This window comes from Heloderma suspectum, chromosome 3, assembly GCF_057233095.1.
Source record: "Heloderma suspectum isolate Gila_16-S chromosome 3, 16-S_ref, whole genome shotgun sequence".
NCBI classification, from domain to species: domain Eukaryota; kingdom Metazoa; phylum Chordata; class Lepidosauria; order Squamata; family Helodermatidae; genus Heloderma; species Heloderma suspectum.
Genome location: NC_139460.1, coordinates 321,712,488 through 321,725,748, shown reverse-complemented (window position 1 = coordinate 321,725,748; position 13,261 = coordinate 321,712,488). Strand labels below are relative to the sequence as shown.

General features: G+C 46.4%; 1 protein-coding gene across 1 annotated transcript in view; it reads left to right on the top strand.

Annotated features, from left to right (window-relative positions):
• The first annotated feature begins 809 nt into the window (after window positions 1-809).
• LOC146351712 (cytochrome P450 2J5-like) overlaps window positions 810-13,261 on the top strand; it is a 50,079-nt gene continuing 37,627 nt past the window's right edge. Inside the window, exon 1 of the mRNA XM_084845713.1 lies at window positions 810-977. Within this exon, the coding sequence (XP_084701839.1) occupies window positions 810-977 (168 nt within the window). The remainder of the gene's footprint in view (window positions 978-13,261) is intronic.

Here is a 13,261-nt window from a genome sequence, read left to right as displayed (position 1 = left end):
CTCTACTCAACCTGCTGATGTATGTGTGCATCATGTGAAGGCAGCAATATGGAATGGAGATTATGAGGTAACAAGCATTTGCACATTGAAAGTGTCAAACTTCCTTCCTTCCTTCCTTCCTTCCTTCCTTCCTTCCTTCCTTATTTATTTATTACATTTCTATACTGCCCCATAGCTGAAGCTCTCTGGGTGGTTTACAGAAGTTAAACATGTGTGTGCTGTCCCATCGCTACAATGTACGTCAGTTTGTGCAGGTACTTTTGGTGGTGGCGGGGTGGGGTGGGATGGGATAAAGAACGCCACAGGTACAAAAGTTGTTTGAGAAAGCAAGGATATCCAAGACACTCCGATAACTTCTGACAGATACTAGAGACTGTGGGGTGGCAAAGTGGGAAACTCTAGAAATAAAGGGATGTGCCGCAGGTATTTCATAAACATTTGGTGAGTTGATTTTTTGGACGATATGTGGCACATAACTGCTCCTGTGCCAGCCCAAGGTTGGGCTATAGTGATGTTTGATGTTAAACTTTTCTCCAATTATTTGACTGACACATAACAGGATTAACCATGTTGATAACTATCCTTGCTACTATTATAATATGCATGGAGGACCACATTCCAGTGTACAGTGTCAGAAGGTGTCTTAAATAAGATGCCTTCATGGGTGGAGTATATAAAAGGATGCTAACAGAAAAACTGAGCGGTGGCTGGTGGCACCATCTCTGAGGAAAGCAAAACACCATTAGAGAAGAGCGTTCAACCCACCCAGCTGTACAAAAAACATTCAAAGAGAAAGAGAAGGCAGGAGAATGTTAAAGATGCTGGGTTGTTTGATTACCTGGATTCCATGCCTGATTCTGCGCTTTCTGAAACAACTCTGGTCATCCAGACGCTACCCCCCTGGGCCTTTTCGGCTTCCTCTCATTGGAGGCATGTGGCGTTTTGGGGTTATGCTCTCAGAGGATACTTTCATGAAGGTATGTCTTTCTAAATAAATAATCAGCTGAGAAAGAGCTCAGTGAAGAGGATTTTAATTATTTTTTTAACCATGGTAGAAACAGATTGGCTATGTGAAAGTGAAATTCTTTGAGTGGTCTTCAGTCCAGTCGCGGACATATGGGTTCTGCACATGCATGGAGCTTATGTTGGGAACATTCTAGAGTAGAGGCTCAGGTTCTTCCTCCCAAAAGGATGTCTGTGCGTAAACCCCAAAGGGAAGGGGAAATGCTTCATGGCACTACGTGAATGCCTAAATCAAAGGAGGGATGCTAATGTTGGGGAAGGAGGGTGGGAGAGGGCCTTCTTGGTGGTAGCCCCCCTAATTGTGGAATGATCTTCCCACTGAGGCGCCAACATTGTCATCTTTTCGGTTCCATGTTACTCTACTCCCAGGCATTTGATGGCATATTGTGGGATTTTAATGTTTTCTCAGGCCCTGGCACCTTATTGTAACTGTCTTTAAGCTGTTTTGAATTGTTTTTAAATTTGGTATGTTCAAGTTTCTATATTCTGTTTTTATTTTGTAATTTTTGTGAACCACCCAGAGAGCTTTGGCTACTGGGTGGTATAGAAATGAAATAAAAGGAAATAAATGTCTCTGTGTAAGCCCCAAATGGAGGGGGGAAGTTCTATGACACCCCAAAGTCCATATCAATGTCTACCATTAATGCCCAAATCAAGGGGAGGACACTCGTGTTGGGGAAGGAGGGTGGGTTGTGTGCAGGATGGGTGTCAGGGGTTGGCATCACTGAACACTTGATGAGGCCACAACCTGGCAGGGGACCCACTGCTTAAACCCTGCAGGCTCTTGACCCTGCTGCTTGCTTGCTTGCTTGCTTTCTTTCTTTCTTTCTTTCTTTCTTTCTTTCTTTCTTTCTTTCTTTCTTTCATCTGCTTTTTCCAAGGGGGTTTCTCCATGACAATGGAAGGAGAAGCAAATGGAGGATTACCTGAATTTTTTTCAAGGAATCAGCTTTGGTGCACTTTGGTCGGTGCAGGGCTCCACAAGCGAGTGTATCAGTATAAGTCACTTCACAGAATATATTTCAACATCATCAGACTGGCAGGGGCCGCTCAACCAATAAGAGAGGCTCCCCGCCCCCAGGCCCTCCTTTCTCATTCCACTGATACTCCTGTAATGCGATGGATCAAAGCTTAGCACTAATTACTTCCTTACACCAGCAAAGCAAACAGTAAGGAAACACAGCTGCAGATTCTTTGTTACTTGATAAAATCCTGGGAGGTCTCCTCCCATGAAATGGTCTTGCCAAAAATCAATCTCTTTCTCTCTCTTCTCTCCCCCCACCTGCCATTAATTACTTCCTTTCAACAAAGCAAACACTAAAGACAGGCAGCATGGATATTTACGGAACAAGCCTCATTGACCACAATGGGAGTTACTTCTGAGGAGATACCTGCTTCCCCAAACTATGCCCGATTCTGCCAATTTTGTTTTTTCTTACCCTCTAAAAGCGCTATCTCACTTTGTCGCATTTGTCCAGCAACACCTACACCCTCTATCTTGCTATGCCATTATCATGCAATTGCTCGATCATGTAATTGCGCAATTGCATGATAGAGCAATTGCATGATCGATATATAGCGAGATGGAAGAAATAATCCATCCTGAAAGGAAGTAGTTAAATAAATCACACCTACAAAGGGCTTTTGAATGCCACTGTGCCGCTATTACGCATTTGTCCAGCAATACCTATACCCTCTATCTCACTATCTCACATTTGCCGGCTATTCCTATACCCCCTATCTCACTATCACACCCTTTCTCTCTCTTTTTTTTAACATTTTATAGTGAAGGAACAGCTGGCCAGGCATATCCATGATTTCTCTTGCTCATTTTATTGGTTTTACTTTTAAGATACATTATCCTTTTCTTCAACAAAATGGTGCTTATTGCCAAGTAAACATGGCAGCAGAAACTAACTCCATTTATTCCTGTAGTCAGGTGCAGCAAGTGAGTTAAAAATGAGAAGCTGCACATGCTCAGAGAATTTCTTCTTTCATCAGCATTATTGGTTTTGTTTTTCTTTTGCTCTGACGTATCAGGAATGTAAAAGCAGTTGTCAATCATGGAATGGCAGTGGAGGGGTGGGGGAGAAGAGAGTTGTGGAGTTCACAACTCAAGTAACACAACAGGTCCATCTAAAGTGGCCTCTCCATAAGACAGTTCAGCCCAGGGACTTTGATTACTTAGCTTTGTCGGCCACCTGGAGCTGGCACAGGGCGTGTGACTGCACAGATGACCGTTCAAAGAATAGGGAAAGAGCCTGTTTTTCCCTATCGTTACCTTTGTACAGCCTAACATATGAGTGGCTAGTTATATCTGTATCTGATGGAAGGTGTGGGATAGTTCAGGTTAACAGGTTCCGAAGAGCTGCTTATCCAAAAGTAGCTTTGGCACTAGCACATCGACCAAGAGCAGTGTGAAAGACGAGGGAAGGAAGTGTTAACCAGGTGGCAGGATTACGTAAAGGCTCAACGCTGCACATGTCGAGACAGAAAAAAGGCCTACAACTCCCATTGATATGGGATCTGTAGCATGCTGGGAGTTGTAGGACTTTTTTTTCCTGTCTAAACATGCATAAGATTGTGCCCTAAGTCTGTAATAGAAATGCCCCCAGAGAAACCAAATGAAACAGCCATCATGATTAAAGGCAGCTGCCGGCGAGATCAAATCACTCCAGTTCTGAAGGAGTTGTACTGGTTACCAGTTGTTTTCCGGGCCAAATTCAAGGTGTTGGTTTTGACCTTTAAAACCCTACATGGTTCTGGCCCAGCCTATCTTAAGGAGCGCCTCCAGCAACACCAGACAGGCCGCTTAACAAGATCAGCCTCGGATGGCCTTCTCTCTGTCCCATCAGCCAGGACAGCTAGACTGGTGAGGATGAGGGAGAGGGCCTTTTCTGTGGTGGCCCCCACTCTGTGGAACTCCCTCCCTAAGGAACTCCGCCATGCCCCCTCTTTAATGAGCTTCCGTCGTGCATTAAAAATCTGGTTGTTCAGGCAGGCATTTTTTGGTGGGTTAGGGTATTTTAGAAAATGTTTTTACTGTAGAATTTTATTGTTTTAACTGTTTTATTGTACGCTGTACATCGCCCAGAGTGGCTGGGTGACCAGCCAGATGGGCGATTAATAAATTTAATAATAAATAAATTTAATAATAAATAATAAATCATTTTAGTCGAATGCTCCTTTACCCTAGAGGAAGCACCAGGAGTGGGGCCAAAACCCTGGCGAAAGAGCTCCTCCGCTATTGCTGGATCCCTGTGGCTACTTGAAGGAAAGGCACTTTTCACATATAGATTATAACTGGATCATAAATGAGACATTAAAATAAGGCTGCAGCCATAGGTGTCATTTCTTGACAATTTACTCCACCAAAATCATTAGGACTTAGGTTAGAAAGCATTAGGGATGTACGAAAATTCCACCATGGATCTCGGGGAGGCCAAATGCCAGCGCATTTGGCCCCCCGAAATCGGTGGTGGAATGGCCTGCCCCCCGCCCCCCGGGACGAGACTTACCTTGGGCGGATCTTCCTGGTGGCGGCTGTGGCTGCGGCTGCGGTGGCGGTGTGGCGGCGGTGGCTGCGGCGGCCGGTCTTCTGACCGGCTGCCCCCGCCGCCATTTCCAGTTAAAAAAAAACATGATAGGCTACGTAAAGATTTATGTAGCCTATCACGGCTAGGTTTAAAAAAAAAACCGTGATAGGCTACGTAAATGTTTACGTAGCCTATCATGTCTGACTTTTTTAAAAAACAAAACAAAACGCACGTACTCAAATGGCGGCAGCCATGGCCGCCGCCATTTGCGTTCCTTATTTTGGCACGTCTTAGTCTACGTAAACATTTACGTAGACTAAGACGGTGAAAATAAGGGGAACGCAAATAGCGTAGCGCATGCTATTTGCATTCCCCTTATTTTCGCTGTCTTAGTCTACGTAAATGTTTATGTAGACTAAGACGTGCCAAAATAAGGAACGCAAATGGCGGCGGCCATGGCCGCCACCATTTGCATATGCGCATTTTTTTTTTTAAAGTCAGCCGTGATAGGCTACGTAAACATTTACGTAGCCTATCATGGCTGACTGCAGGGATGCAAACTTGCGTCCTTACTAGCCAGTGGCCGGATGTCCGGCTGCTGGCGGAGCTGGCCGGCGGCTCCGCAGAATCCCTGCGGAGCACAGCCGGCCGGCCAGGATTCCAGGGGGGGAGGAATGGAGCACCTCCCCCCTGGTGAGGATTTTGGGGGGAGGGACAGAACGCCTCCCCCCCAACCATAAACATAATCCGCGAAAGTGCCTTTCGTACATCCCTAGAAAGCATACAGTCAGGAGTGGAGTGCTTATGTGAAACATACCATTATTTCTCTTTCAGAAATTTGAATGTGTGGGAGAAAGGCTGCCTTCTCACCCCCCCTCACTGAAATGCACTTTGCATTTCTGTGCCCCCTTCCCCCCAGTATTTTTTCTGGTGCCACAACTACCACCAAGAGAGAGTGGCTGTTCAGCATGTTTATGGCAGACAGTAATAATACTTCTAGCCTTTGAAAGGCCACACAAGAACCCTGTTTAGAAACGCCTACAGAGAAACCAGACAAAACAGCTGCTATTTTAGTAGAGTGCTGGAGTCCCCTTGGCTGGTTGTGCTGGGGCCCTCAGCATACCTGCTGAGGCCACCCTGTTGGGAGCGGCTCAGGGCCTCATGGCCTCATGGCCTCCATGGCAACCATGGATGGGTCTGCCCCAGTTGGTATCTGGCCCCACTCATTCAGCAGGGCACACTTTGAATCTGGTTTATTATATTGCAATTTCTATTAGCGTATTAGAAGAGGACTGATTGCGCCTTTATTGTCTACGTTTCCTGGCAGAGACTATTTGTTTCTTACTGTTTAGATTGTTACTAAACAATCTTACTGTTTAGCTGACACCATTCCTGTAGTTACTGGAAAATATGCTAATTTTTTTCCTGTTGCAATTAAGTTGAGAGCTCAGTTAACCTGTTTTTGAGTTGCTCAGCATGGATGATACACTGTTCTATATATCTTTGTACAGATACTTTGTTCCTCCATAAGTTTTTGTAAATATATCTTACATACCTTGCTTTTTCATTGTGGTCATGGACTGCAGTAAACAGATCTGGATTTGGTTTTCTGTGCTGGGTGGGATAATGGTGACCTGGTGTGGTGGAACTTTCTATGGTTCTGTTGTCATGGATGGATCATTACCTGGTGGGGTTTAGACTTGCTGAGAATTGGAGCTTCTGAAAGTGTGGGGGACCAATTAAGATGGTCTGCCCCAGAGAGCTAATGGATCCAAATGGTTCTCTGATGGCTCTTGGGGATTTTTCTGTCGCTTTAGCAAATTATTCTGTCAATACGCTAACTGACTTCTGGAATGGGGAAATGGCATGGGCAACTGACACGATCGCTCCTAAATAGCGCCAGTCAAACTTCCTGGGTTTTAAGGGAGCTGGGGGCAATAGAATGAGTGGGACACGGACTAGAGCAACACTGGTAGAAAACTCAGAGTGAATCCAGCTGAACATGGACTAGAGCCCATGAAAAAAAATGGGGACCACTCAATGGCCCGTTGTGACTAACTTACATAACACTTTGCTGATAAAATCACTCATATCTGTGCTGACTTGGATGGCATGGTTTATACAGGTCTAGTTGATATAACTGGACAAGCAGAGGCCAAAGTTACAATGGATACTTTTCAATTTGTACAGTTCAAAGATGGGGACAGGATCCCTAGAGAGTTCCATGTGTATGCTTGACTCCTGCCCTTCCTGGCTTATTAAAGGTGTGATTCCATCATGCCTAAAAGAGGCAGTGGTGAGACCTTTGTTAAAAAAAGAACACCCGTTCCTGAACCGCATCATACTGGATAATTTCTGGCCAGTTTCCAATATTCCATTCTTGGGCAAGGTGCTGGAGCATGTGGTAGCCTCTCAGGTCCATGGATTATCTAGCTCCATTTCAATCTGGCTTCAGGCCTGTCTATGGGGCAGAGACTGCTTTGGTCACTTTGATGGATGCTCTATGCTGAGAACTGGACAGGAGTGTATCCCCATTGGTTCTGCTTGATCACTGAGTGACTTTTGATACCATCAAAGATGGTATCCTTCTGAGGTATCTCTCTGGGATGCAACCTGTTTATGGTACCTCTGATCCTTTTTGGAGGAGTGATTTCAGAAGCGGGGGGGGGGACTCCTGTTCAATGCTATGACCATTGGCCTGTGATGTCCCTCATGGTTCCATCTTATTTCCCATGCTATTTAACATATATGTGAAACTGCTGGGAGAGGTTGTCTAGAGTTTGGGGTTTCAGTATGCTGACAGCTCTAGCCAGCTCTATGACCCTGTTCAGACATTATGCTAAGCATTTTTGAGCTAACCATGGTGGCTTAGCGTGATGTCTGAGCTGGAGTCAGACCGAACCATAGTGGTTTATTAACCATGCACAAACCATGCTCACTAACCACCTGCTGCAACATGGTTACTGGGCTTCACCATGGCTTAGCATGACATCTGAACAAGCCCCCATAGTTAATGGAGTGCTACCATAGAGTTCCACGGCAAGAGCGGCCAAAAACGGCCATTACAGGAGTAGCACTGCTGATGGCCATTGGCAGCCATTTCCTTCTTTCTTTCTGCTTCCGTTACAAAAATAAGCAAAATAAAAATGAAAATGGTGTAAAATTGTGCAAAACTGCTATAGTGCTAAAACACGCAGTTGCACATATGCGCATTTTAGTGATATAGTGATTTTGCGCATTTTAGTGACATAGTGATTTTGCGCATTTTGTGACATGGTGATTTTGCACAATTTTCCACCATTTAAATTTGTTGCTTATTTTTGTAACAGAAGCAGAAAGAAAGAAGAAAATGGCCACCAATGTCCCTTTTCAGCAGCACTGCTCCATAATGGCTGTGTGAGTTGCGGAGGCTGCTGGGATGCATGACAGAGCAGTTGGAAGACTTCACAATGGTAGCTAGTTAGAGAGTGGTTAGGCTAACCACGCTGCAGGCCATGGTGAGCTGCATATGTGGCAGGGGCTCTTGCAGTGGTTAGCACTAACCACCCTGCAGCATGGTTAGCCTAAGCACCCTTCCCCAACAAGCATCTGAACAGAGTCATTCTCTCCTTACCATCTAAATCTGAGGAAACTGTTCTAGTTTTAAATCATTGTCTGCTATCAGTAGTTGACTGGATGAGTGTGAACAAATTGAAACTTAATCCAGCCAAGACAGAGGTGCTCCTGGTCAGTAAAAAGGCAGATCAGGAACATGGGAAGCTGTCTTATACTGACTCAGACCCTGGGTCCATCTAGCCCAGTATTGCCAACACTGACTGGCTGCAGCTCTCCAGGGGTTCAGGCAGGAGTTTTTCCAGTGCTACCTGGAAATGCCAGGCATTGAACCTGGGATCTTCTGCACTGAACTACAGCTCAGCCTGTGTTGGATGGGTATGTTGTGGGGCTGTTTTCCCATGCCTGCTTTCTTCTATCTGGTCTCTTCTGAGACAGTCAGCTTGTTGGGCCAAATATATTTTCTTTAATTAACAGCTGGCCCTTTTCACTTTCCAGTCTAACCCTCAAGTCATTTCTACTTGATGGGAGAGTAATGAGGGCTGTGTGTGTGTGACTCCTTTCCCCCCGCTGTTTATTACTGGTTATTGCTGTGTTTTAAATGATTTTTTTTCATTTATTTGCTTTTTATGTTTTAATGGAGAGTCTGTTTTCAGCTGTATTTTACTGTTGCCAGCCACCTTGAGCACCATTTTTGGCAGAAAGGTGGGATGTAAATAAAATACATACATTTATATAAATCTCTTTGATTTGGAGTTAGTTGTCTGCTTGTCATATTAATATGTGATTGTAAGCTACCTTCAGCGTCAGCAAGGCAGAGTAGAGATCCCATTAATGGAAGTCAGTTAGCATCGGAGGTGGGGCAGACTTTGCTCCCCCTCAACAGTGTTCCCAATAACAGCCCCTTTACTTCTTCCATATCTATATCTATATCTATGGCTACGCCTTCCCATTGGCTTCAGGGGACATGCTAATGAGGCTACGACTGCTTCCCATATGCTGTTGATGACCTGTATACACTGCTTAATAATCCTGTCCTGTGTGAAGAAACACATCTTTTTGCTTTTCCTCAGCCTGTTGCTGATCAGTCTCACTGGATGAACCCAAGCGATAGTATTTTGAGAAGGAAAAACACATACTCTTTCCACTCCCTCCACAGTCTTTAGAATTGTATAAGTTTCTGTCATAATTGTTTAGCCAACTTTTTATTTCTAAAATAAAAAGGTCCGGAGTCTTGTAATCCTTTAGCTTTTCCTTGGAGTAGAGGTGATTCATCACATACGACCCGCTGGCCCCACTACACCAGCTGTGCCACGGCTGATGCCAGCGCAAAACAGTAGCAATCACTGAGTGCCTTTACACACGCTGCCTTCCCCCCCTTCCCCCCCATTCTCCCGGTAGCTTAACTGGTGCTGTAATGTTTTCTCACTTGCTGGGTACTCACTTACTTGAGAGTAAGCCACATTTACTCAATGGAACTTTCGGACCCGTGGCCACTTACTTGTGGGGTGCCACAGGGTTCCATCCTCTCCCCAATGCTATTTAACATCTATGTGAAGCCGCTGGGGGCTTTCATCAGGAGGTTTGGGGTGCAGTGTCATCAATATGCGGATGACACGCAGCTCTACCTCTCATTCAAATCTTCACCAAGGTTGGCCGTAGAATCCCTGTCCAAATGTCTGGAGACGGTGAGTGGCTGGATGGGGAGGAATAAGCTGAAGCTGAACCCTGACAAGACCGAGGTACTTTTGGTGGGAGACAAGAGGAGGCTGGGGGATGTTGACCTGGTGTTGAATGGGGTACGGCTACCCTTGAAAGACCAGGTCTGCAGCCTGGGGGTCATTTTGGACTCCCAGCTGTCCATGGAGGCTCAGGTGTCAGCTGTGAGCCGGACGGCACTGTATCAACTCCATCTGATACGGCGGCTGCGCCCCTTCCTTCCCGGCCATCTGCTCCCATCGGTAATACATGCCCTGGTCTCCTCTCATTTAGACTACTGTAATGCGCTCTACGTGGGGTTACCCTTGAAGGCGGTTCAGAAGCTGCAGCTGGTACAGAACGCGGCGGCTCGCCTGATTAAAGACAGCTGCCGGCAAGATCACATCACTCTAGTGCTGAAGGAATTGCACTGGTTACCAGTTGTTTTCCGGGCCAAATTCAAGGTGTTGGTTTTGACCTTTAAAACCCTACGTGGTTCTGGCCCAGCCTATCTTAAGGAGCCCCTCCAGCAGCACCAGACAGGCTGCTTAACAAGATCAGCCTCAGATGGCCTTCTCTCTGTCCCATCAGCCAGGACAGCTAGACTGGTGGGGACGAGGGAGAGGGCCTTTTCTGTGGTAGCCCCCACTCTGTGGAACTCCCTCCCTAGGGAACTCCGCCATGCCCCCTCTTTAATGAGCTTCCGTTGTGCATTAAAAACATGGTTGTTCAGGCAGGCATTTGGGGAGGCTTAGGGTATTTTAGAAAATGTTTTTATGGTAGAATTTTAATGTTTTAAACTGTTTTATTGTATGTTGTACATCGCCCAGAGTGGCTGGGTGACCAGCCAGATGGGCGATTAATAAATTTAAAAATAAATAAATAAATAAATAAATAAATACTACTGAGTAGATATAAGTTCACCCTGTAAGTCTGCAAGCCTCAAGTAAGCCCCATTGAGCCCATAGGCTGCTCTGGAACAAAAGAGGACATTGCTTCTGAGCTTGGTGGGGTGGGGAATCAGAGGTGTCTCCCTTCATTGCGAGGAGGCATTTTACCCTCTGTTCCCTCCAACTGAGAAATGCAGAGGCAGGAGATGCTCAGGTCGGGTGGGGGGGCTGCTTGTTTCTTCAAAGACTGCCCAGTGAAGAAATTTATGCTTGTGTGTGGGGACATCAGGCTGGAGAAGCCCTATTCTTCGAAGATTTGAAGATCTGAAGATTTGAAAATTTGAAGATAATGCCTTAATTTTTAAATTTTTTTTAAAGATCACTCACAGGATGATCTTATGTCTACTCCATAGTAAATTCCATTGAGTTCAATGTGGCTTACTCCCAGGTAAGTGAGTGCCCAGGATTGGGGCCATGAGAAAACATTACAGCCCCAGTTAAGCTACCGGGAGAATGGGGGGGAAGGCAGCATGTGTAAAGGCACTCAGTTGTGATGCTTAAAAAAAAAAAAAAAGCCAAAGCAGGGGATGGAAGGAGATAAAAGTAGGGATGGATGAAAGTCCCTTACCTGATCCTGATGCTTGCTTCGCGGTGGGGGGAAGCGCCCTGTCCCTCCCTGCCAAAATTCTGGCTGGGGGGGAGGCGCCCCGTCCCTCCAGCCGCGAAACCTCGTCGTCTGCTGGGACGCAAATGGTGGCGGCAGTAGCCACCACCGTTTGCATCCCTGCAGTCAGCCGTGATAGGCTACGTAAATGTTTACGTAGCCTATCACGGCTGACTTAAAAAAAAAAAAAGCGCGTATGCAAATGGCGGCGCCCATGGGCACCGCCATTTACGTTCCTTATTTTGGCACACGTAGTCTACGTAAACATTTACGTAGACTATGGCGAAAATAAGGGCAACGCTATTTGCGTTGCCCTTATTTTTGCCGTAGTCTACGTAAATGTTTACGTAGACTACATGTTCCAAAATAAGGAACGCAAATGGCAGCGCCCATGGGCGCCGCCATTTGCGTATGCGCTTTTTTTTTTTTTCCCCAAAGTCAGCCGTGATAGGCTACGTAAACATTTACGTAGTCTATCACGGTGTTTTTTTAAAATCTAGCCGTGATAGGCTACATAAATCTTTACGTAGCCTATCACGTTTGTTTGTTTTTTTAACTTGGAAATGGCGGTGGTGGCAGCCGGTCGGAAGACCGGCTGCTGCCGCCGCTGCCGCACCACCACTGCACCGCTGCCGGAGCTGCCGCCGCCGCCAGGGACATTCGAGCAAGGTAAGTCCCGTCCCGGGGGGGTGGGGGGGCAGACCGTTTCTCCACCAATTTTGGGGGGCCGAATGTGCTGGCATTCAGCCTCCCCGAGATTCGTGGATAAATTCTCTGACATCCCTAGATAAAAGTCAGTGTCATTTGAAGGGAGAGAACAACCCCCTGCTCAGTGCAGGAGGCCTGATTCCCAGGCGGTCACCCATCCAAAATTCTGACCAGGGCCGACCCTGCTGAGCTTCCAAGATCAGACAAGAGCATGTATCTCCAGCCATTTCCTTGCTGGTGATAAAGTTTGAGTGTGAGGAACCTATGCAATGTCATCTCATGGTCTTCGAAGCTGCACAGCTTTGAAGCTTCGAAGATGCTAGCAGCCCCCCCAAAGCTGAGCACTGGGTGCCATCACTGCTGCCCTTCTTCCTCACACTGTCTGCAAAGGGCTGGCATGGGGAAAAGAGCATCAGCAGACACCCCCCATGCAGCATGGGGCAGCATGTCTAAAGGCACTCAGTTGTGATCCTTAATTTTTTTTTTTTTAATCCAAAGCAGGGGATAGAAGGGGGTAAAAGTTAGTGTCATTTGAAGGGCGAGAACAACCCCCTGAAGCCTGATTCCCAGGTGGTCATCCTTCCAAAATTCTGACCAGGGCTGACCCAGCTGAGCTTCCCGGATCAGGCAAGAGCTGGCAGCTCTAGCCCTCTGCTGGTTGGTGATAAACCTTCCAGTGCTAAGGAAGCTATGCTATCAGTAGCTGGAAGACCAGATGGGGGCATCTAGAGTGGTGATTGGACAGGCGAGAAATACAAACACCGCTGTATATGGACAGGTGTGGGAGGGGGCTACAACCTTATAAGGTAATGAACACAGAAGAGCAGAGCACATGAATGGGAAATACCAGGATATCAGGGGATTGAAAGCAGAAGCACAGAAGTGGGAAATTCTGGTCCCAATTCAAGGCAGGTCCTGCATATTGTGAGAGACGAGCGGTGAAACCTTATTGGAAGCGAAAAAAAAGTAAGTGTAGATTGGCCCCAAGTCAAAGCATCCCTGACAAGTGGCTGTCCAGCCTCGTCTTGAAGGCCTCCAGTGTGGGAGAGCCCACCACCTCCCTAGGTCATTGGTTCTATCGTCGTATTGCTCTCACAGTCAGGAAGGTTTGGGCATCTATCACTAAGGCCAGATCTAAAAGCACCCCTAACTTGCATACACAATCCTTTACTGGGACGGTAAACCCATCT